This window comes from Globicephala melas, chromosome 11 (assembly GCF_963455315.2).
Source record: "Globicephala melas chromosome 11, mGloMel1.2, whole genome shotgun sequence".
NCBI lineage: Eukaryota > Metazoa > Chordata > Mammalia > Artiodactyla > Delphinidae > Globicephala > Globicephala melas.
In genome coordinates, this window is record NC_083324.2 from 102524848 (window position 1) to 102550175 (window position 25328).

Below are 25328 nucleotides of genomic sequence, written 5' to 3' on the forward strand. Positions count from 1 at the left end.
ACGCTGGGAAATCAACTTAAACTGCTCTTCACACCAGCTACTGTCCTTCACATTGAAGCTGAGACTGGAGTTGGGAGATGGCCCTGCGCACCCCCCGGACTTCCCTCTGCTCAAGCAGGGGACTCGCTTTCTCTCCCAGGGAACGTAGTTCACGTCTCCTGCCGTCACTACTCTCCTTCTGGAGGATGGCAGTGGCCTTAAAATAAAGCAGCATCACTGCCAGGGGCAGCCTCCGAACGTGCCTCGTGGCGCCCGTGGGAGCAAGTGGGATCCACACCCCAGCTAAGGGCAGGCGCGGCGTGTGCAGCTGCCCTTCACCTCAGATGCATGCACGTGTGGTGGAGGCGAGACCCCAGGACGAAACAGGCCAGGAGACAGTCCCCAGGGGCAGGTGTGCCCAGCAGGGCCCTCAGGAGTGGCAACCGCGATCACCACACGGTCACCGGGTGGGGCAGCAGGGCCCTGAGATGGCCTGGGGGCAGCAGGGCTACGGGCGAAGAAGGAGCCACAGCAGGGGAATTAGGCAAAAATCCTTCCCTTGTCAAAGAGGACGCGTAGTTCCCAACATATGATGACACAACTGCATATGTATTGTTTAAAATGAGAACAGGTGCGTTCACAAATTACTTCTGGACACTGAAAAATGAACTCTGACTGCTTTTCTTCTGGGCAGCACCTAAACTCTGGCTTTGCAATATTTCAGGTACATTACAGTCTTCTGAGAGAGGCCCAGTACTTCAGAATCCCTGGGGTGGCTGTGGAGAAAGAATGTTACTGGCGACCGATATTAGGACAACATTCCAGGTTACAGGAACAGATCTAGGCGTTCACATTGTACCCGCATTTAAGCCTTCAAGCTGACTCCTAAATACTTCTGTTAACATATTCACATTTCTTTTTGGTTTAAGGAGAACATTACTTTAGAGCAAACTGCTGTGGCTGTAGGTGAGGAGCTCCGCGGCTGCGCTTTCCTTTCCTGCTGCACGTCTGCGGCCCGCACGAGCGTGGAGCCTGGCCCCCGGCTTGGCCTGACTTCGGCTTTACCCACCACAAGGCACCCCCAAAGCCCGCATCAGAAGCTTCGCGTGGCCCAATGAGACGATCCTTTTCCCGTTGGCTTCCAAAGCCATCGTGACCGAACGCTTTCACCCATGAGGCAGAGTTGATTGGAATAATGAAAAACACTTTTTCAAAAACCATTTCATGAGGTAGCTGAGATCAAATCCCAAAACCACAGCAGACACAAAGGCGCTTAATAAGTGCTCAGGCATTTTAAATGTATTTTTAAGCGCAAACCGTGACAGTGCCTAACGACGCCCTTTCTTCCCAAATCCCAAAGGTGCATGCAAGCCTTGTGACGAGGCCCCCAGGGTGAGAGCAGCGGGGGGCTGGGAGGAGGGGAAGCTGGACGGGGGCCGAGGGCGGGCGTCTAGGGTGCTCCCCACACGACCCAAGGGCAGGCGGTTCAGGCAGGCACCACCGAGTAGGGCGCGGAAAGGCAGGGCTGGCCTGGGCAGGGCCGGCTGCAGCAGGGGGCCCTCCACGGCCACCTCCAAGTGCCTTCCAGCAGACCTCGCACGGGGAAAGGCAGTGAGGCCGACGCCGGCAGTGTGGCTTTCACGGCAGCTCCCGCAGCGCGCACATCCAGCACTCACGCTCACACACACACACACACACACACACACACACACGAGCGCGCGCGTGCACACTCCCCAGCCTGCGGCGCAGAAGCTGGGAGTGGGGCTGCTGGGGTCTCGGGGGGGGCCCGGATCCACCGGGACACCCCTTCCTGTCCGCGGGCAGGGGCGCCAAGGGCTCAGCTAGGTCTCCGTGGTGCAGCTGCCGTAGGCCAGAGGAGGTGAGGCCGGGAGGCCACCCCAGCGCCTGGCGCCAGGCGGGGGCTCCGCGCGCCCCTGCTCTTTGTATTTACCCAGAATGCCTCTGGCTTCTTCTGCATCCCGCAAAGGGCTCTCTCCGTACTCCTCCTTCAGCCACTGGCGGAACTGGAGAAGTGAAACAAACCAGGACGTCACACAGCTCATCCCCTACACTCCCACCTGTTACCTGATGGTGTAGGTTTGCCCCTACGAACAGGGGGCCAAGGGGCATCGGGCAGTCAGCTCTGAGGCTGGCCAGCCAGTGTCTAGCAAGAGAAATGACTGCTTCTTCCAGGTTCTGGCCTGAGCACGTGAAAGCAAGCCTGACCAAGGAAACGGTACTTGACCCCAAGGCAGAGAAACAGAAACTAACATGGGGCCCGAGGACAGTGGGAAAAGGGGATGACCGCAGTGGCTGGTGGACGAGTGGCCAGTGATACTGCAGAGGGGCTGAAGGGGTGTCCTCGGACCAGCCGACCTCTGGGGGCCTTTCCAGCCTCCACAAGTCTAGGCGGGCACGGAAAGACGGAGGTGTGTTCCCAGCCCCTGAGCACGCTCACCTGACAGACCTGGTGTTCCTCAAACTCCTGCAGCTGCCTCTGGAAGCCCAGGTTGGGGTTTGCACAGGACCTCCCCGCACGCACAGTGCGCAGGGCATCTTCCCAGCCGAAGTCGGTGACCGTCATGATGTATGCGACCACCAGAGTCACACTCCTGGAGACGCCGGCCAGGCTGCAGGGCCAAGAACCACACAGGCAAGGGAGGGTCGGGGACTCTGAAGGCTCACTGCGGAAGCCTGCCTGCCCTGGAGTGCGAGTGCACAGCAAGCCAGCACGTTACTAGGAAACTACTCAGAACATACCAGCTCTCTCTCCTTTGTGACACTAGAATCTCAGGCATCCTTTACCTGTGTAGCCTCATTTTTTTATTGGTTTTCTACTGGCTGTGTCTCCGGACACTTCACTGTCTGATTCCCTATTGCTCCTGAGCTCCTCTTCAGATAGTCCCCGTTTCCCTGGACAGATAAAGTAACTAAAGGACATCCAGGGACTGGAGGGGTGCAGGATCTGAGCAACAAACCCAGTTATAATCTGCAGCCGTTCAGACAGCTTCACGTTTTTAGAGTCCGGTTTTCTTAGGGATATAAGGGCCAAGTCTATAACTTAAAAAACTCATTAAACACAGAAGCCCTTACCAAATATTTTGTGATCCTCTTCACATACATAAGCAGAGTGCCAGCGTGGGCACGCTCTGCAGGCCATAACGGTCAATTTTCTCTCACAGGCTGAGTAAGGGACCGATTTTAAATGCACATGCAAATTGCGGCAGTCACAGAGAGGTTGTGCTGCGTCAGACTTGGAGTGCTCAGCAACGGTTTAAGATGGGGAAGTTTAGCAAATTTCTCATTTTTAGAAAAGCCTATCTTCAGATTGACACAACTGTATGAGATACAAATTCCTAGAACATCAGGACTGCACATATTCAAATATAAATAATAATAACAGTAAAAAACCACTCTCAAGTAGCGGTTCTTCCTGCGTATCAGAAAAACTGAGAGAGCGTTAAAAAACATACATACTCTTGGGCTGCACCCGGGCAGATGCTCTCACCAGGCACAGGACTCCAGAGCCCCTTGAAACGGCTCTGCGCCGCAAAGCGTTTTGAAGCAAATGTCACAAAACCTGCACTTTGTGTTTATCACATGTCCTGCTCTTTTTAAAAGTAAAATGAAAATGGGCAGCGACGAAACGAGGGCCCACATTCCCTGAGTGCTTGCGACGTGTCAGGCGCGGGGCACCGTGCTTGAGTTCTGTGTCTCAGAGAAGCTTTCTCCGCACGATGTGTGCACAGGTGTATGTGTGTGTACCACGCAGACGGCAGCTGAATGCAGGTGGAGAGCTGCATAGGAACTGCTCAATTCTAGGAGTCTATTCAGTTCTCTTTAAAGCAAAAAGTGTAAGCCCCAAACACGTAAAAGCTCCAATCTATAAACTGAGAAGAAATGGTCATTTTGGTGTGACACCCACACGTGCAATCTAAACTCTCCAGCAAGAAGCAGTGCTTTGAATGGGCACCGGGCAGAGCCCATACTCTGTCGGGATCTCGGAGGAAGGCTGGAAAAGGAGTTTCTGTGTCGTGACCTCAACAGTCCCTGCAGAAACCTAACTGAGAAAATGAAAATCCTAAGTGAAAAGGAAAGAAAAAATGTACGTTTCTCTTTGCACAAAAGCAAAGGACGACTAACAAGCAGGTGGGGTCAGGTGGGGTGTGCACTGGGCGTTTGGGGGAGGTAAGCAGAACAGGCCAGGGGTCATCCGGCAGGGGCACACGTACCAGTGAACAAGGCAGCCCTCACCTCGCAGGCGGCACTCGTGGATGAATTGAATACTTTCTTTGAAATGTCTTGTCCTGGGGTGAGGAAAAAGGAGAGACGTGACATCTCTGTACTTTACTCAACACATGATGAAAAGAAAACTCCACTGAGGTTTATTGTAAAGGTCTTGAGTTCACAGCTTCAGACCCCAGCCACCGACCGGGGCTAGAACGGCCTCGGCTTTGAATCCGACCCACACCGCTGAGGTCCGGGAGGGCAGCCCATCCGCTGGAATTGTCAGAAGTTCTCTGCAAGGGATCCCTGAAACACACAGTTGCCACTGACTTGTTGGGGGGTGGGTCCTGCCCAGCCCCATGGTCGGTTTGGGTCCCTCAACACTCAGCAGTACCGTGACCTGCTTACCAGCCACCCAGGCGAGGGAGGTGCCCACCCAGTGTGGGCTCCCTGAGCCCTAAAGCCAGTTCACTTCTGACCGTCTGTGGATAGGTCCTGTCTGCCCGTCCTCCAGGCCGGGGAAGGGGAACTGCTGCTCCAGTCCCGCTCGGCCTCACTGGATATGGGACTTCGGGAATATCACCTGGCTTCCCTTAACCTCACTTAGAAAGTGGGAGCTATGTGTCACAGGCTGGGACGAAGAAACATATAACCATGTGCTTTGCAAACTCTGAGGTCCTGCATGAAGATGAAACCATGATCTTTTCTCCTGACCCTCGGCTTTTATAGGACCCCCTTCCCCTGTCCCCGGTTCCTGCCCAGCTGTGTGCACCAGCATGTTCTAGATGGGTAGGTGGGTTAAGTACACGTACTCTGAGGGGAACTACAGAGGACGTGCTTTTCGATGTCTCCTGCCTTTGAATGGCTTATAATGCAGCAAAACACCTAAAGATGCCCATGGACTAAAGTCACAACACCTACTGAGTACTGATTATTTAGCAGGGACTCTGCTAAGATGCAAGAGATTCAGAGCTGAATAAAATGTGGTTCTCAGCCACACAAACTAGGTCTGCTGTCTCATGTCAGGGTGAATGAATCCAGTAAGAATGGGGAAATTCAGGTGGTGGGACAAACCAACTCAGCCAGCTATCGACTGCAGAGGAAACTCAGCAACCTAAGTGCCGGTGCCCGGCTAGATTAGGGCAGCTGGCACAGAGGAAACTCTAGTGGCAGGCCTGATGCCGCCATGTGTGGAGGGGCCAGGCTCCCACCCGCAGACTCTAGACTCTCACCTGAAACCTGACTATAGAGCAGGGCAAGGGGTGCTTCTGCTGACTTTCCCAGGGGCAAACGCTCCAGGTGTAAACGTACAAAGTAAGCAGGGCGCCGCGACGCTACTCCCCCAACCGACCTGTTGTAAAACAGGCAAGGAAAGATTCCTGCTGTGATCCTGAAATCCGAGGAGACCTCCTCGGAGCAGGGCTGTGAGGCAGAAGCCAGGAAGCCCAGGCAGCAGAGCAGGGAGGGGCGGAGGGTGTGGCCCTGGAGGCGAGGCTGCCCGTGCACAGGCAGGAGTGACGGTCCGGGGCGGGGAGCGCCCGCCCATCCTGTCTCTCAGCAGGCGGAGCTGGCGGTGAACTCTTCTGATGATTGGGAAGTGCTGGGGCTGAGGGGGTCTCCTCTGTCACCCTGAGGCTGTCGGGGCAGCAGTTCCCAGTCCCTCGGAGGCCCGTCTTCCCTCCAGTTCCGGCCACAGAGAAGTAAAGGGGAGGCTGTGGGCTGGGGGCCCCTCCTGATAAAAGGAAGGGCATCTCTGCCCCAGGCTTCCTGCCAGGGGACTGGGAAGTGGCTCATGCCCAGAGTTGCGTCAGCCGCTCTGCGACCACAGGTGGCAGGCCTCCGGGGTGGAAGGGGGCTCCAGGAGCTGCTGCCCAGACCTGGAGCACCCACCCCAGGCTTCTTGGGCAGGGAGTGAAGTAAATCAATGTCTTTATAACTTAAAACACTGTCAATCAGATATTCTGCTATTTACAGCCAAGCACTGTCTACCTGATATTAACAAGTGCAACGGTTTTAAAGACACTGAGCCACTCATGTGGCCGAGGAGTGGCTACAGGCGGCCCGTCCACCCTCTGCCTCGTGGTATCCCACGCAGACACGCCAGAGGGTGGGCAGGTTTGACTGCAGGTCCAGGGCTAGGCAGTTCGCCCAGGACCCAGGCTCATCTCAACTGCAGGCTAGTGGCCTCCGTACCCTAGGCTGGCCACACTGCAGTATCCAAGGGTTCCCAAGAGGCCTCTCCACGCCTGCAGCCCATGCTCTAGCCTGTGCTCTGTGGGGCTCTTTCTGGCCCAGGAGAGCTGTGTCTGAGATGAGACAGGTGGGAAGAACGCCCTCCAAGCAAAGGAAGAGCGAAGCAGGAAACGAGAGACGACGGCCTGAGCGCGTGGGGAGCACGGACGGCCTCGGAACACACTGTGGAGGCTACGCCAGGCGGGTGGCTTGTCCCCGGGACCTGTCGGCCCTGGGGAGGCCACCGACACCTTACAGAGACGACAAGTGAGCCCCTTTACTGAAACCCCAGGGTGGGAACCTCTTCTGTCCGCCTTTCACGCCTGCATGTCCAAAATCACACGCAGGATGAAACCCAGGCCCTAAATAAGGCGTGGCGCTGGGCTCAAGGGCCAGGTTTGCCACACCTCAGCACGAGAGACTGAGGCGGGCTGTGCTCAGCAGGGAAACGTCTGAAGTGGCCGGAGCCCAGAGCGCGCGTGCGAGGGGCCCCCCGACAAGGGAGCTGTGAGGAGGGTCTCCCCCCAGCCTCTCCTCTTTCGGCTGTGTCTGCATCAGGCGTCAAGTCCAGGAAAAACCCACCGATGGCTCCTGCCCATCGCTGTGTTGGGACAAGGGCTCCGGCCCAGGAGCTTAATGATGCCCACGGAGGGCCCGCTCGGAGCCCCACCTCGAAACCTGACTCATGGGCAAGACCGGACACGAGACCAAGCCGGACAGACACTCCTGGAAGTGCCTCTTCCAAGGAAAGCCAGGAGGCAGGTGCGCTCAGCGCTCCTGGGGTAGGTTATTTCCAGGGAAGCTCGTGACATAAGCCCCGGCCCGGCCATCACACCCCCTCCTCCACAGTGGGAAATACCCAGGGCTCCGGGCCGCACGTTGCCCGACGCTGGGTCAAAGCAGAAGCCAGAGGGAAGCGCATCCGCCGCAGGCTTCCCCTGGACGCCGGCTCCCTGTTCCTGCTCTTCGTGCTGCACCTTTACTTCCACACAAAGACACGCGGCCAAGCTCTGCCGGAGGACAGCCACCTGGGCGCGTCCAAAAGGACGCGTGCCGACACGTGCGCGTGGCTGCCAGCGTGGAGCTGCCGACAATCGCCGAGAGCACGGGGGCCGGGCGAGAGACGCCCTCCCGTGGGGCTGGTACACAGCCCGGCAGCTGTGCCGCTGTCCCCTTCTTCCTCCTCCCCAGTCTGTGCTGGCCCTCCCCACTGGGCAGTGCGTCCCAGCCCGCCCTCTCCGTCCAGACGCCCAAAGCGGGACCAGCTGGGTGTCCCTGACCTTCGGGAAAGGATGCTGGATGAACCTAGCCAAGCCGCACCACACGACGCTCACTCGTTGCCTCTGGACAATCTCTTCTCACTCCAAGACGGCAAGACCTGGAGGCTGTGGTCCCCACTGTTGGGAGGTCTGAGGCGGTCCTGTCCTGCGAGGAGGGACTCTGCTTGTGGGAGGTCTGGCCCAGCACCTCGGGGGGCAGCTGGGCTCACCCCAAAGCCAGCAGCGCCAGACCAGGCTGCGCTGACAGCACAGCCACAAGATCCAGGCCACCTCTCCTGCCCCTCATGAGAGTATGAACGTGTGTGTGCACGTGTGTGTGCACGTGTGTGCGGTACGTATACAGGAAAGCAAAGGAGAAAAAGACCAGGAAAGGCCAGCACCCTTAGGGGTTTTTTCCCTCAGAAAAGAATGTTTTAAAAAAAAGCCTATGGGTGGAGTGTCCTCTCTGGGTGCAGGCTCTGGAGGGTGCGCTCAGATCAGAGAGCTGCTTCCTCCTGGGCAGAGTCAGTGCAGCCCGCCAGGCCCTGCGCTGACCGGGCAGCTCTCACTGCACCCGAGGTGAGCGGGAAGGAAACGTCCCCACCCGGAGCAGGCTGCACACAGCCTTCAGCACATTTATGTCAAGGCTGCCGCAACTTTTACATTTCCTGCACTGTCAACGTTTAAAGAAAAGTTGCGGGGAATATGCGTACTGTACTTTTCATTTTGCCAAATAAGGTCATTTTAAAAACAAGCAAAAAAACATCCCCTCTCTACCATCTACTACAACATCATTTTACAAAGAGCAGTTCCACCCCAAAAAAGCAAGGACGACATAGTCTGAGACTAAAAAATGGGTTTTTAAGTTGGATAAGTGAAGAGTCTCATGAAAAACCCGATGCGCGTTTCCCACAGAGTTCTCATCTCTGCGACTGCAGAGTCCTCAGGAGTCGTGTCTGTGCATCTTTGTCTGGAAGCAGGACAGAGCACAGCAGGGCCCACTTAGCTCTGATCTTGCCAAACTGCTTTTTAATAACAAAAGGAAAGAAAAATGTAAATGAGAGAAAAAGAGAGCTGGAAGTACAGAAGACTAAACTAAAGAAAACACACACAAAAAGACGGGAGGTGGAATGAAGCAAGGAGGGTTTAACGTAAGCTCTCTGCATTTCTGGTGCCTCTTCTCTCCACGAAAACCCCAGGAAGCTGAGACCCTGCTCGACCCTCAAGCCACTGTTGTCACCAAGTTTCTGCTGCGAAGATGCGATGCTGCAGCTCCACAGAGAAGACAGAAAAGATAACCCTTCCCTTACGGTGTCTAAATCCAAACACCAACCTGATAAATACTAAACTAGGAATGAATACAATAAGCTGCGATGCCTCCAACCATTCACTCTCCAGACACGTTAACACTCCTTCCTTGAAGAGGCAGAATACGGAATCTGATTCTTTGGAGAACTTAGTGCCTTTTGACACACTTGCACTACCTCCCCTCCTGCTACAGAAATCGTGCGAGACGGGTATTTCACAGGGGACAAGTGAGGTTCAAGTGACTTGCCCAGGGAAGCACAGGCAGAAAGCAAGAGCAAACATTTCCAAAGCCTCAGCTCACTCTGCACGTCTGCCACTGGCAGAAGGGGTGTGCATTTGGTGTAAACCCGACGATGCCTCCCATTCTGCAAAGCACGCAGAACGCACCAGCCTGGGTTCTGTGGGGTTGCCACCACTGTGAGAACCTGAACTTTCATGTGTCCTGACTTTGTGAGGCAGGGTGGTAGTGGGGACCAAGCTAAAATTCTGATGTGTTACTGCTGTCTGCGGTCAGGGTTCTGCATTTCAAATTCCTGGAAGATCAGAGGGGAATTTGTGAGGAGTACGGCCGAGACAGAAAACTGACCTTTCTGGCGCGTCTGCGGTGACCGAACGCAGGTAGTCTCCAAAGGTCACAACCCTCTTACTAAGCATAATTAGCAAGAAGAATTCCTGCTGGTATAGGGATTTGTGGGGAAAGAGTTAGGCTATCGAACCTTAAATTATATCCAAAGTTGGAAATAATTTTTAAAATCTTTAAGTTAAAAAAGTAAGCAATACAGTTTTCTAGAATTTATTTTTGTCCTTAAATATAGGAACTCTCAGGCACCAGGAAGTAAAAGCTGCGAGACTGAAGGGCCTCTGGTTCTAACTGGGCTTCCAGAGCAGTAAGAGGATTTGCCTCCTGACCATCTACGTCGGTTGATGATACAGAAGCTGAAGGTTCACGGTCAGCCTGCACACGCGCCTACTACTTGGTGAGTAATAAATACAAGCTACCCAAAGCGACGTGGGTGATACAGAGAAGTCAAGAGCTCTGCCTGCCAGCGCTAACCGTCTCACCGTACAATGAATGCATGCTCGCGGTTAAAAGGCAGGCTGTGCTTTCCAATGAAGTATCTGTAACAGGTAGAGAAACTCAAACTATTTCATAGGCTGTCTCTTAACATACGAAGTACCCTCGAATTCCAAGCTTAACCTCACGATCCCTATGTAACTTCACTAAAGCAAGAAACGTTTATAGAATCGTGCACACTTACGCACCTAAATCCCTACCCGTGTATAAGCTTTGCTGTTACTAACGGACCAAAAACAAAAGTTTCCCTAAAGAATCACGCGTGTGCCTATGAGCACAACCGTCTTTCCCTGAGTTATGGTCTGGACCCCCTTTTCCAACTGAACCCGAGGTCAGGCTGCTGCAGGGCTTCACTCACGACGGCAGCAACGGCCACTGCCCAGCTCGACCTGTCACCAGCCCCGAGCACAGACGCCGCAGCACCCACCTGCTGGACCACACTCTTGGCCCGATTCCAGGAAAGGGTGAGAAGGCAAACCACACATCGTAACAAGACATCTGTACACACTTGGGACAGCAGAGAACAAGTTCAATCTTATGAGCTAGTCCTCTGGCCCCAGGCTGACTGGGCTCGGGCTGGTTTTGCCAGAAGATCTGAACAGACCCAGGAGACGTCGGAAGTCGGGGGAGCGGCTGCTGCACCCTCTGTCCCCGTCCTTCCCTGGATCACACCTTCCCAGCATCCGCAGTGGACCTCCTGAGCACCTGTAACTCTCAGGACGCACCAACGCACTTGGAGTAAAAACACACTTATTTTCAAAAGTGCTCAGAGGTCACAGAAAACACTTCCACACACATGGTCTCATCTCCACAGATCCTGGAGGCAGGCGTTTGCAGATGAGAGAACTGAAGTTCAGGGGCGTTAGAATGACTGGCCCGTGGCAGAGGGAGCTGCTTTTGAACCTGAGATCTCTAAGCAGTCTGGGTCTACCGCTCACTTGTCTGCACAGGGCAGGACCGCTGAGCGCTGTCTTCACCTGGTGAGCTAGGGTCCTTGCCCCAGACGTGGAGCACAGTGCCTGCCTCCACCGAAGCTGAAGCATCCTGGGGCGGTTCGAGCAGAGTGGCCATCTGCCCTGACCACGAACACCCACGGGCTGCTGCAGTCAGATTCTTCCGGAGGGTCAGGATGCCAATCAGGTACGACAAGTTCAACAGTATGTTAGAATTTCGGTTTGAGATAAGAGCAGAGCAACCATTCTAAAAACAGCCACCAAGACATGGGCAGAAGACTGCCGTGGCCTCGAGAGACAGGCAGTGGCTCGCTTCCTTCCGTATACACCATGCCCTCCAACCACTTCTGTTTCTCGACACGACTAGTAACCAAGGAGGCTCTCTGATACTTCTTCTCCTTCCAGATCTAGGCTACTACTGTTTCCCTGGTGACCCTATAAAATCTTTCCTCACCATCCTCGATCTTAAAGACTGACCTTTTCTGTGAAACACGGAGAGCTGTTGTGGAAACACAGGCTTTGGGTAGGAGGTTTTGGCCCTGCATCCAGCCTCCCCTGCCCCTTCCTGGTCTGACTCTACACCTCCTGCCCCTGCCCTCACCTTTACTCTTTCCCCCATCAGTCCATCTGACTATAGCCTCCCGTTTTTCCAAACAGGTAGACCTCACAAAATTATTGCATAACCTGTGATTTCTCTGCTCTCCAGCAGTGAAAAACCAAGGTTGGCTAACACTCAGTATTGGACAACCTTCAGAGTGGTAAAGTTGTATGGTCTGTACTTCTGATATGTAGGCCTTGCAGGCGATAAAGCTTGAGAACCATGAAGGTTCTCAATCCTGACAAGCCCATGGACTCCCAAAGTCTCCAACACCACAGCCTCTTCCCTGATGAAATGCAGCAACGTGTCATTCTGGAAGGGTTGTTGTGTCTGCCCTAGAACAGGCAGCAAAGGTGAGTCTGAGGCAGAGGCTGGGTTGCTGGACGTACTGAACAGCCACGTCCTCGACTCCTGTGGCTCTCAGCCTGCCTGGTTCAAATCCAGGCTCAGGAGAACTTTCATCTAGTCCACATCACCTCCAGACACCGAGGAGTGTGGTGTCACAGCTGTAACCTCGTTGGTCTGCAACCCCTGTCCCACAGGTCTCGTATGACTGTGGGGAATCTGGAAAGGAGAGCGACTATGAATCTCTCTTTGGAGGGACACACAGAGCTAAAGCGGCACCGGAGATGTATTCAGCTGTGGGGAAGAGAGGGCAGGACTTTCCTAACCAGAAAAACGTGGTCTCTCAACTCAGACCAGCTTTCCAAGGATGCTGTCCCTCAGGTGGCCACTGGCCACGTGAGGCTGCTAGGCACTTGAGACGGAGCTGGTCCGAATGGAATGTGATATAAGTATAAAAAGCGCACCAGGTTTTGAAGACTTTGTATGAATGAAAGGATATAAAATATCTCATTTTTAAAATGCTGAGCGCATGTTGAGTTGATAGTATTTTGGGTATGTTGGGTTAAATAAAACGTATTATTAAAATTATTGTCACCTGTCTCTTTTCTACTTTTTAATGTGGCCCCTAGAATATCTAAAATCATGTGTGTGGCTTGTGTCTGTGGCTCGTATTATGTTTCTGTTGGACAAAGTGTAACAGCTTCCAGGGAAAGGGTGAACACGCTAAAGGTTTGGTTTGAGGCACCCTGTACAAAATTAGGCTCTTCATACACACCCCACTGTCAGAGCTGCACAGGGGAAGGACCGGCAAACCAGCAGCGCTGACCTCCTGGCCCTCCCCCATCGCGGCCGGGCGGCAGCTGTGCATCGAGGTCCCTCTGCTCTGATGGCTTTAAGTCCTTTATCTTTAATATGTCCAAATAACACAGAAAAAAACTTACAGGTTTTGAGATGGTGAATCCGCTGCTGGAATGCACAGGTATTTAACCCCCTGTGGAATGATAAAAAATAAAATAAGATAAAAAGATGATACTCTGTGGAGAAAAGTATTTAAAGGAACTATTTACTCAGGTCAAAAAATAAAAAGTAAAAAGGAGAAGTTTTTCACTCATCTTCTATTGCCAAGGAACTGGAGGAAAACTCTTAGTTAAGTTCCTGGTCATTTTCTATGACCGTGCACACAAATATTCATGCTCTCGTTTGTAGGTTAGACAGGGTTTATCAAAGAAGCGAGATGACTGAGTCCTTCCCAGGAAGTGTCTACAAGTTTCAAAACTGTCATCTCTGATGCTTGTTCAAATACTCTACTCTTTAAATCTATTTCACTTAAGATCCTGAATGGCCAAAAAGGAAGCACTGATAGTAAAAACCTTATCATGATGACATGTTATACGACAGTCTTAGGAGGAGGAGAGTTACAGTTTCACTGATGCAATGGTAGGAGCTTCACACACTCGAAACAATTTGATTTATTTTGCTTGCTTTTCAGAAGAGTAAAAGGTTACATACCAAACTAATATTTTTTTAAAAGAATGACCCAATTTGAAAAAAAATGAACTTCACATTGTTCACTATAAAAATCTATAAAAATGTTTATGTAAATTCACACTATAAAAAATCATGCCAACTTTGAGTTTTATTAAAAGCCTGGTTGCCTCTTCTTTGGAGGGATTTAAAGTATATTTCAAAAGGTCTTCAACGCCAAGTAAAAAAACAAAGTCTAGAAATCTCAGCAAACTTTGCGAAGGAAAATGGCTTCATGAAGACTTAAATAAACCACTTTTAAACCTTTCTCTCTTGATGGCCTAATCTAACAGAATCTAGCCACCAGGTCATAGATAATTAACGGGGAACACATTTTCAGAAACTAGAAGGAGAAATGTGTGGAATCATGGTGCAGACACCACACGTCCCTTAGCACTTGAAGGCATAAAATTATTATTTCTAGAATTATTTGCAATTTTTTTGCAGCTGATCATTAAAATTTTACACTCAACTCGTATCATTAGGAATTTCTGTGTTGCACTTGCTAGTGCAGTCTTGTGAGGAACATGTGGTCCTCCTCCACGTTGTGGATCCCACTTTCCAACACAGAAGCTATAGAAACTATGTTTCTCAACCTCCTTTGCTGTTAGGGTGCAGACTCGGGACCTGGTTGCATCATCTGACACACCTACTTGAGGCAGATTTGGAAACAGGACACGGGAAGTGTCAGATGGGTAAAGAGCACCTGCTCAACAGGTGCAGGTGGCGGCTGAGGCGGGAAGTGCTGGGCGGACGTGGCAGCAGGTCACAGTGGGCAGTTGTATGCTGTGCACTGGGTATTGTTCCTCGAGCTGCAGTTGGCAGCCTGTCTCTCCAGCTCTTCGGAGGAGATCATAGCCCTCGGCTCTCTCTTAACAAGCCCCTTTCTGCTGACGTGCCTCAGAGTGGAATCTGTTGTCTGCAACTGAGATCTGAGTGACACAACTCCCCTTCCTGTCCCCCACCATTATGAGAGGTCAGAAAAATCGTTTCTCCTGCTTATTTCACACACACATACACGTATATGTATATATATTTTTCAGTTTTGAGTCAGTCACGACATCTTCTAACAAAGGCTCCCGTGGATCTCCAAGAAGACGAGTTTTACTGCTACTTAACCACAGCGGAACACTCCACACGTGGCCAAACGTGCTAACACGCCACGGGTTAGCTGCTGGGAGAAGAACGTGAAGCAGCAGGCTGTCCCTCACTCAAGCTTCGCTTCGTCACCTCACTGTCTCCTTCCGTCCCCGTCCCCTGGACTCTGGGCATCGTGCTCTGTCGGAAACAGTGAAGCGGCTGCCTGAAGTTCTAAGCAGCTCCAAACCCAGAGAGGTTTGACAGCCCTGATATGAAGGGAAAGAAAATGGAAAAGGAAACGACACTGTTAAAAAGAGTCATTTCACGCCTCCCCTCATGGAGGCCAACAGGCTTGCTGGTGTAGACACACACTGATCATCTTGTGATCCGCCATTGAAATGACTCATTTACTTTTTTCCTTTTACTCTGAAGTGAGAGTCGGCTGGATCAGGCCCAGAAGCTTGCGAAATGCTTCCCTCCCACACACTTCCCCCAAGTTCCTTCAGACCAACCCTTCCAGAGGGACGGGAAGGGTTCTCAGCGTTCCACTTTCCCTTCTCCCGCGACTGTCGGTCTGAGCAAGCTGCTAGTCAGCGATGCTGAGGCGGGTCCCTCTAATGTGGGAGGAAAGCACCTGCCGCACTTTCCGACCGACAGCCCCTTAATCCTGCAGAATCCAGAGCCGGCCCAGCCCATATGTCGGGAGGAGAGAAAAAAAGGAGAGAAGGAAGAGAGGAGGGGACGGTAAGTGGCTCTCAGCTTATAGAGAGCGTCCGCCATCAACGCCAGCATGGTGTCGGGGGGGGTGCTCTGCTGCTTCAGGGGTCTCTGGACGGGGTCTCGTTCCCCTCTGTGGTGCCTGACGTACGAAGGGAAAGAGGCCAGCCCCACACAGCAGGAGCAAGCCGGGAGAAGGTGGCAAGGGGTGTCCCCACTCCGTGCCTGCCGAGGGTGAGGAAGCACCTTTCGGCCATGTCGGTCCCCTCAGCCTCACTAGCTGGGACGGGCACGTGGCAATGATGGCTTCCCATCTGTGACGCATTTAAGGAGGAACAAAGGGTCTCCTGGCCACAAGTTTGGGGATCCCCTACTGCAAAGGAAGGACGCTGAAAATATACAATATAAGATCATGTTCTCTCAAAGACACAATAACGGCAGTAAGAACCTTCCCTGGAATGATGCCTGGCACACCACAGGCACTTACTAAACGTCTGCTGGATGATAAGAACGAGGTGAAAATCAGTTAACATGAAGATCACATCGTAAGAATAGTACAAGGGGAGAAAAATATTGTGACGTGCCCAGGCCTTATTCTGGTGACCACAGAAACAAGAGGCACGCCATGCTGGGGGCACGCGCACACACACGCTCCAGCGGGACACAGCTAAGAAGCAGCTCACCGTGATCTACAATAAGAAGGGAACAAACTATGCAAATACAGTGAAGAAAGGAGTCAAAACTGTCGAAAAGGTTCAGTTGCTCACCACCCAAGAACGTCTACTTATCCTGGCTTAGTCATTAACAAAGCACAAAAAGTATCTTTCTTGGAGGCCACAGACTGCAGAACATAAGGTGCCTGAAAGAAGGCTTCAGATGCCTGCACATGTGTACAATTCAGTTAATTACTAATTCAGAAAGCAGCAAGAGTGCTGGCAGCGTGAAGGACCGCAACGCTAATGAGAAAGCCGGACAGACTTAAAATTATGAAAGAACTGGGCTCAGCAAATGTTTTAATATGATGTGGAACACAATTTTTCATCTACCTGGACCTAAACAAAGGACCTTTCTGTAGTGCTGGAGTTCAGAGAGACAGATGTTTAGCTAAGTTACGGAAAGTTTAGCAAAAAAATACAGAACGTCTTATTATAGGACAAAATTCTAGAGCAATCTGAAAACTTCATAAGCAATAAAAACAGCAGCCATGGTCTCCCTTTTATTACAGCGCTTGCTGGGGTATCTCCTCCTTCGTATTTGCCGCTGGTATTTTTTAAAACCCCTAAAATCAGTTACCTTCTTTGAAACAAAATTCTTACTAAATAAGTAAAAATTCAGTATTTCCATGATCTTCAAAGAAGTGATTGTTGGAAAGCTAATTGACATTAAACTTTTATGGAGCTAATAAATGTCGAGTTACAGACTCTCACCTTAGAGAGCTGGCCCAGGAGTGCCCACTGAAGTACAAAAAGAAGCTCAGTTAAGACGGCCATGGTTTCTACGAGGGACAAAGAAAGAGCAGCCAATTTCTTTGGACTACATGACCTTCTGAATGACATAATGTCACACTAATGCGACACAGCGTAGGAAAAAAATTAGGAAAATACAGAAAAGAAGTAAGAGTTAGGTGGGATTTGCCAAGGAGCGCTTTTTGGATGAAGTTTTTGTTTTTGTTAGGTTTTCAAAGAAGCGGCAGTCATCACTCGACTGAAAAGAAAGTTGAGAAATTCCAGAGGCTCTTCTTGAACAAAAGGTTAAAGCTTTCTAAGTCCGTATTCTCAAAAGTTCTAATAATTTTCAGTTTTCTGTTTCAACAAGCATAGTAACCACCAAGAGTAAGGTTTTTGCCTTTCTTTGGGTCTGAAACTAAAGATTACACTTAAAACGATACGTAGGCAAGTACTTGAAAAGCAGGGCCAAGGTTCTGATTTCAGGACTAGTGAAGGAATCAAACTCTCGCTTGTTTCAAGTACAATTTCTAAAATTCACTGTTCTTTTCTTTCTGAAACATCGTAAGTAAGAGTCTTCTGAAGAACCTAGCTGACATTCTACTTTTCAAAGGAAAGGCCAAGCCCTTCAGAGCTGTCTTCTCTCTCCCAGGACGCTAATGGAGACCAGTTACAGAAAATAACTCCTTCCTGCCTATTTACAACCTAAGAGGAAACATCAGTAGGAGAAGCAGGGGCTCACTTAAGGGGCCAGAGTCGGGAAATCCAGGCAGAAACGACATAATCAGAAATCTTGGTTTCTCATTTATCCCGTTCAGTGCCAGCAGCAACTTGGGTGTGCATGGGAGGACCCCTGAAGAGACTGCGTTTTTCCTTTGACCAGCATGTTTGGGGGCTGTACTGCACGGCTTGAGAAAGTAAGCTGAAGACCCCATGAAAAGCTAGTTTCACCACATTCCCAAAAAACTCTGAGTCCAGAAAAGAAACATAAAATTAAAGAGAATTAAATGTGGCGACTTCCCTGGTGGCGCAGTGGTTAAGAATCCACCTGCCAATGCAGGGGACATGGGTTCGAGCCCTGTTCTGGGAAGATCCCACATGCCGCAGAGCAACTAAGCCCGTGCGCCACAACTGCTGAGCCCCCGCACCCTAGAGCCCACGCGCTGCAACTACTGAGCCCATGTGCTGCAACCACTGAAGCCCGTGCACCTAGAGCCTGTTCTCCGCAACAAGAGAAGCCACTGCAATGAGAAGCCCGTGCACGGCAACGAAGAGTAGCCCCTGCTCACCACAACTACAGAAAGCCTGCGCAAAGCAATGAAGACCCAACGCAGCCAAAAATAAAAAATAAATAAATAAATAGGACTGGAAATACAGTGTTAAATAAAAAAAGAATTCAATTTGAACTGTCTCACACCTGATCAGAAGCAGGACCACAGCTTATATACTAATTTTTAAAAAGTCTTTCTCACTTGAGACAATCGCTCTCTCCACTTTTCTGGTGTGGTAAAACACACATACCATAGAATTCACCATTTTAACCATTTTAAGAAGTACACAGCTCACAGGCATTAATGCATTCACATTCACATCCCTGCCGCCCATCTTCAGAACCCTGTCATCCTCCCAAATGGAAACTCGGTCCCCATTAAACACTAGCTCCCTCCCCAGCCCCTGCGAGCCTTCTACTTTCTGTCACTATGAATTTGACAACTTCTGCACTTTTATATAAACCTAAAGGTAGGTAAACTCTGAAAAAGTTAGTCTGGCCACACTCTTAAAGGTCACATACCCAACAGATGGAAACTGCTGACTTGGAATTGCTTTTGGACAAACATACCAGGTTTGACAGCCTCACTGTCTGTTTCCAGGGCCCCTCCTGGCAGAGGCTCAGTGCAGAGAAAGCCCAGGAAGATGCCCAAATCGCTCATGTACGTGGAAGCCAAGCCCAGCTCCTGGCACATACACTTTGATTAGTATTTCTCCTTGATGTAAGAATTTTCACCCAGCCAATAACATTTTAAAAGGAAAAAGTACAGTACAAAGTTATATCCATAAAGAGGTTACATCTGGAAAACCCGATGTGCGTCTGCGGACTAAGAGCTGGAAATCAGCACAAAACACCAGACAGGGAAGGTCCCGAGGGTGAGGCTCCGCCATCTCTCTTGTTTGGTTGTTTATACCGCAGCAAAAATCTCAAAGAAACTACTGTAGAAAATCACCCCAGAAGCTAACTGCGGCCCCTTAGCTGTGCCACATGATACAGGTCTTAAATCCAGGTTCTAAACCGAAGATGCATTTTCTTAACGTCCCCACTTGCCACTGATTCTTCCTGCATCAGCTAAATTTAGGAAACACCACCACAAATAACAACTTCCAAGAACTCTGTGGTGCTTGGTGGGGAGGGGAGGGGTGGGAAGGTCAGAGTGGAGAGACAAGATTTAGCCCTCAGTTTGATTTTGTGAGAAAAAATGCAAATGAGAACCCTCCAGCACCTGCTGGCTTCTTTCAGGTTAGTCAAAAAACGACATACATTTGACTCGTCAGGTCAACAGGTGGAGAACCCAAAGGCTTATTTTTGCTCTAACTCCTTTTGCTAACACGGGCACAGTCCGCTGGAGTCCCTCAGGCTGCGAGGGCGGGCGATGGGGAGGTCACGCCAGCCTAACCACCTAACCCTCTTCCGCGACCTGGGTTCTGTCTGAGGACCTGCTGGTGCGCCCGATGTGACTCGTGAAAACAGGGCAGTTTCGGCAAAATCTCTCCAAATCGAGCAATTCTACGGTGTAACCTAACGGGTGTTAATGCTACACGACCACGTTGAAAGTCACCGTGAATGAAACACTCCTCAGGAGTGATCAGCAGTGGACCAAGTTTGCCTGTAAAAGACACAAAGGTGGATTTTTATCTGATCGTGTGTCTCGGCTGGTGAAACACCCCGTCTGCAAAGTAAAACGACCCCCTCCCAAGCTCTGTGGCTCTGTTACGACCCCCTTCCTCCAGCTCACCAAGCCCAGGCACCTGCTGCCTGAGACCCCCAGGCATCCTGCACTTTCCTGCTTCCCCCTCCCCAGGCTCCTGTGGGTCCTTCTCTCCCTCAGGAGTCCTGGGGGGCACTTCCTCAGAAAGCACCCCCGTCCCAGGCTGACTCCAGCGATTTCTCTAACTGCCACCCAGCACCCAATGGGCCGCACAGGGTGCCGGGGCCCCAGCACAAAGGACAGTAACTGATTTGAGGGTCAGTCTCTCCTTTAGACCCCAAGGGTGCCGGGGCCCCAGCACAGAGGACGGTAATTGACTTGAGGGTATCTCCCTTAGACCCCAGTTTCCTTCAATGCCTGGGTCCCATCTCACTCATCTTTCTTGCAGCACCCTAGGCACCTCTCTCTCCAGAGATCATCAATACATGGTCACTAAGTGAAGGAAGGGAGATCCACCTTTAGAATATTAAATTCCAATGTGCCCTGAGAGTCCCGTGTCCAGGGGGGCCAGAGGTCCCTAGAGTTGGCAGGAAGCACCGCCCAGGGCAGGCAGGCAGGCCAAGCCGTGTTAAAGGGCGCTGTCTCCATCTGCAGGGTCCTATGAGCTTTAAATCTCAGCAGGATGCTGGGCCCATCTCACTAACAATGAAAAACTATTACTAAGGTGGAGGCTGGCCAGATGCTCAGAAATTTCCAGGAGTGCATTAAACTGGGGACTCAGTGGCCCCAAGTTTCATTCCCAACACAGGCCCCTGGAAACCGCTGGCTCAGTCCCTGAGGTGCACCCCAGCTACACTCCCTGCCACCTGGCCACCAAGTCCAGAGGTGACAAACAGGCCCGTGTGTGTCCGGACACAGCCCGCCTGTTCATCTGCGTGTGGCCTGCAGCTTCTCTCAGGACACGGGTGGGAGGGGGCGGCAGAGTGCTGCCTGGAAACCTCAGGGTCCTAGAGCCAAACATATTCATCATCTGGCCCTTGACAGAAGGTGTGCTGAGCCCTGGTCGGACAGTGACGCCTCCGAGGTCACCGTGACAACCTGGAGCTCATTAGGTAAATCACACGTCGCATTCCTCTTCCACACACGGGATATGAGGATCAGGCCTCGGGGGCTCAGGCCTTGGGATTGCCTGATTCTAAACCATCACTTGTGCCTGGCTCTCTTCCTCACTCTGGAGAGAGGCACAGAGGAATTTCTCTCCAACACAGGACTTTTCTAGAAAAGGAGATTTGATTCCACCTGTGAAGCACTGAGCGGCTGGAGGTGCTAACAAAGAAACAAGGCGTGTGTTGTCACCAGCACAGACCAGGCTGCAGAGGTGTCGCCCGGGGCTTTGGAGGGCCGGGCTCATGCGTGGGTGCACTGCCGGCTGGCCTCGCCTCTGTGCAGGAGGGTGCCCAGCCCCTCCTCCGCAAGGAGCTCAGCGTTTGGAATGTTGTCTGTGGTCCCTCTTGCGGGTTGCCAAGCAAATGAGTCCAGACTCCCTCCCTCCCAATGGGACGAGACCTCCCTACAGGCGAGTGGCCAACGCCGCAGATTCCACTGGGGCACAATCCTCGGCACTTGAGGAGCTTTTTCTAAGCAGCATTCAAGGTCCCTCGGGCCTAACGTCACATCCTCCAGGTGGGGTCAGACCCCAGAAATGGTGTTTCGAGAATGAAGCAAACACTGACCCAGAGCAGGGCACTGCCCTGCGAGATAGCCAGTCCTGCGTGGGTGGGGTCAGGGTACGGACACGCACAGGTGGGATGCGGTAAAGGCCAGCGCGTGAGTCCATGACTCCTGCTTTTCCTGGGCGTGAGGAAGGGCGCGCTCTCCAAGGCAGGTACGTGTGGACGGTCAGATTGCACTGGATCTCCCCGGCGCGCGGGTCGCCGACATACCAGTGTGGGGGTCCAACCTCCAGCACTACAGGGGAGGGGCGCCTTCCCTGCTCTGCTCTAAGACTGACTCCGCTCTGCTCAGTGCCCCAGGCCTTCCTTGAAGGGCAACGCTTCACCAAGCCCGGCCTCCCTCCCAGACGCTGCCGCTGAAAGCAAGCCGACGGGCCATTTTTATTTTGACAGCTGCATCCTCTCGCAGCGGGCACAGAGGGGAGAACTGTGTGGGGAGGCCAGAGGTCCTTCATGGGGGTGGGCAGGACGTCAAGACAACTGGTTGAAACCACTGGTCTTGACGCCACTGCAAGTGCAGGGGTGGCAGCAGGAGAGGGTTCCAGCGGAAAAGTGGGGAAGTGTCAGGTTACAGGAACACGGGGGGGGGGGGGGGGGCGTGGGAGAAAGGCAAACACTTGGGAAGATCGTTCTTCGTGCGTCGGGGTGTCTACAAGGCCGTTTGAATGCAGTCCCTTCGGGTTGATCTGGGGATCTGGGAGTGTCTTGCACTTGGATTCCGTGGGGCTGGTCTGGTTACACAGGCAAGTTCAGGTCGGACCAGCTCCACCATCGCTAGGCCCTGAGGACTCTGAAGGCCAGTACAGTCGGCAACGACCTCTGAACTACTCTGGTTAGGAAGAGTTTCCAGGCCTGGAGCGCTCAAGCCGAAGCCCAGGCTCCACTCTGTTGTCTGAGACGCCTCAGGTGATCGCACAAGTCACGGCGGCGTCCCTCTGCAGCCACTGGGACAACGCGGGGTGGCCTCTCCTTTCTCTGGCTCTGGCAGTAGTTCTGTGGATGACGCTCCTTTAGTTGGGACAAAGTCTGGGAAGCCACCAAGCCTGTCCACAGCTGGCCCTCAAGAGGAGGGGCATCCCACCCCGAATGCAGACGCACCCGTGTCCTCTCCGTCAGCCAGCCTCCGCCCTCACCGCGGATTCAGTGATTTTCCCTTAGAAGAGAGAGCAGAGCGGCTGCAGACGCCCTGCTCAGTCACCGATGTTGGAACCACACCTGTGCTCCTCTCGTGGTGATAGCTGAGAGGAGAGAGACAATTTCTCACTCCAGACCCGGGGCCTCTGCCAGTCTCTGCCCCGGCACACACACAAACTCCCGCAACATCCCAGGAGCCAGAGCACGGGGGGGGGGGCAGGGCCTCGGCTGCAGCAAGGCGACGGCACCAGCTGGCACCGTTGCTTCAGCCCCGGCTCCTGGAGTCAGGTTGGGCCACTTCCCTCGCAGGTGTGGCAGGCACAGGGCCCACTGGCAGTGCCCACCTGGCAGTGAATTACAGGAGCACCTGAAAATGGCAAATCTGCTTAGGGTTTTATAAGGTGCCCACAAGAATTCTATTTTGTCTGATAAGACTATTACTATGCCACCTTTCTTTTGGTTCATGTTTGCTGGAGACCCGTTTCCCATCCTTTGATTTCTAACCTTGCTGTGTCTCTTTGTGCAGATGACTCCTCTACTTCCTGGCGTCCCAGTTCAGGCCTCACGGTTTCTGACCAGGATTACCGTGAGAGCTTCCCAGCAGTTTCCTTGGTATCTGTCTCCCTCCCTCCATCCCATCCCCTAGTCAGAATCTTGGAAAGGAAATGTGAAGGAGTCACCTGACTTTGTTCCTAAGTCTTTGCTGAGTCTCTGCTTCACACAAGACGAAGCTCAGACTCCTCGGCTTGACGAATAAACCTTTCCTAATCTTCCCGGCACCTCTGCCCCTCCAGCCTGGCTCCTGGCGCTCCTGCCCCGCTGAGCCCTGTGCTCTGCACACCCGGTGCCCTGCACACACGCCCTCACCCAGCATCCATCCCCCGCTCCCCAGCAGACCCCCCTATCCTGGAGGGTCAGTCCACACTGCCCGCTCTGTGGCGAGGCCTGGCTGACCCAGCGGGGACGGTGCCCCGGGCCCCTCAGCTCTGACGTGCACTCGCAGCTCCGCACCGTTTAAGGATTTCTTGCCTGTCTCTTCTTAGTGTGGGGCCACAGCGTACTCCTCTTTGCATTTTATCCCCAATCCCTGCTACAAGGTAGGTGCTCAATTAACATTTGCTGAATCTGAAGGAGTAACTCCCAATTTAGCCAAAAGGAGAACTGAACGTGGCACCCCCCTCACCCCCCACGCTGACCACCCTCTCCACTCTGCAACCAGACGACATCCACACGTGTCCTTATTTCCCCCTTCCTGACCAGCCCGGAAGGGCTGGTCCTACGTGAGACACACCTCCCCACTGAAGCGGACATACCAGTCCTGCAAGGCTGCCTCAACACTCCTCTTCACAAAGTCTTCCCCAACCCCCAGTCCGTGGGCATGAGGACGTTGTATAAACAGACCAACTACCATCCAGCACTTACGGGCAATCCTGCCGCAGCGTGTCAGTGCATACTGCCATTCCAGCTGGAGCAGAGGGGAGAGACCACGTGTCACATGCTTCTCCTGAGACCTCGGTTTGGAAATCCTGGCAGATCCTGCCACTAGCATACTCCCTGTTGAGGACTCTGGGAGGGGTCTGAGCTAGGAGAGTCCCCTCCAGAAGCAGCGCTTGGCGCCCATGCACAGGACGTGATCGCACAGGGGCGTCTGCAGAAGAGAGAGGAGATGGAAGCTCAGCAGGAGATGCTCAAGAAACTGGAACCTGACTGAGAGGAAAAGTCTAGGAAGAAGAGTGTTTTGCAAAAGTCTTCAGTTACGTGGTGGAGGCTGGTCAGTAAGTGTGAGAACTAGAGAGCGCGCCCACACCAGGAGCTCCAGGGAGCTGGGCAAAGGGAAGTTAACACACCTCTTTCACTCACAGACAAGAAGCACTGCTTTCCTGCCTGGAACCAACGCAGGCCTCGGCAGTTTCAGCCCCTCTGGCTCATCTGCGCTGGAATTCTGGCTTCAGAATTCCATTTGTCACAGAAGGCCAGCAGCCAGGGGAGCCGCCTTCTTCGCGCTTGACGGCCCACACACGGGGAACTCAGACACGGCTGGATTCGAGAAAGAGCGATTACTAGACAGTTTTCGATACCTACCATAATCATTTCTATTTGAGTCATTTCTATTTAAGTCTGGGGTTGGCTTCAAAGAAATTTGCCTCAACACATGAAAGCTGCAAACTTTTGGCCCAGGAGGTGCCGCCGATACTCAGAGACTTCACCGGAGAGATGGAAACAACTGTCAGCCTGAGAACGATCCCAGGTCGAACAACGATTTGCTTTCAAAGGCCCTGGACCTCATCAGCAATTATGATAGTGTGGTGGTTTCTGTAATGCCAGTAGAGTAACAGAACTCATCCACACCGACCAATCTGACCAGGAAACCCTGCCCAGTGCTTCAAGCTGTATCACTAGGGGATCTGTGAATCCTAAAAAAGGATATAAACTCATTTAACTGAAACGTTCAAGTAGAAGTACAACATAACTGATATTGAAAATAAAATGTGCACAGTTGAGAGGTGTGTCATGGGCTTTCTTCTCCCTTTGAAGATTAAGATGACTAAACGAGATGCTTTGCATCCACTGACCCAGGAGGATGACAAGCATGCAGTGTGTCTGAGGCCACACGTTCACATGTGAATCCATGGGAAACATTGGTACCAAACACAGAACCCATTCCAGCCAAGCCTGGACACCCAAGTGCAATCTACCTGTCACCACTCCAGACACCAAGTGTGGCCACCTGCTTACCTTCCTTCCCTACCTCTCTTCCTTCAAAATGATACTATGAAGATACTCCCACTGTGGAAAAT

The 25328-nt window shown here is 52.3% G+C and overlaps 1 protein-coding gene across 4 annotated transcripts in view; it reads right to left on the reverse strand.

Annotated features, from left to right (window-relative positions):
* Positions 1 to 558: 558 nt before the first annotated feature.
* The window catches only part of DUSP22 (dual specificity phosphatase 22), a 47065-nt gene continuing 22295 nt past the window's right edge, over positions 559 to 25328 (reverse strand). The window contains exons 4-9 of one of the 4 annotated variants that reach the window (XM_070046779.1): positions 12918 to 12967; positions 4234 to 4286; positions 3905 to 4043; positions 2438 to 2609; positions 1931 to 2003; positions 559 to 755 (exon numbers count right to left, since the gene is read on the reverse strand). In XM_070046779.1, coding sequence (XP_069902880.1) covers positions 709 to 755; positions 1931 to 2003; positions 2438 to 2609; positions 3905 to 4043; positions 4234 to 4286; positions 12918 to 12967 — 534 coding nt within the window. In that variant the 3' untranslated portion in view covers positions 559 to 708. Of the gene's footprint in view, positions 756 to 1256; positions 2004 to 2437; positions 2610 to 3904; positions 4044 to 4211; positions 4287 to 12917; positions 12968 to 25328 lie in introns of those variants that run through there. The other 3 variants (XM_070046780.1, XM_060307770.2, XM_030881579.2) reach the window with 3 other exon arrangements.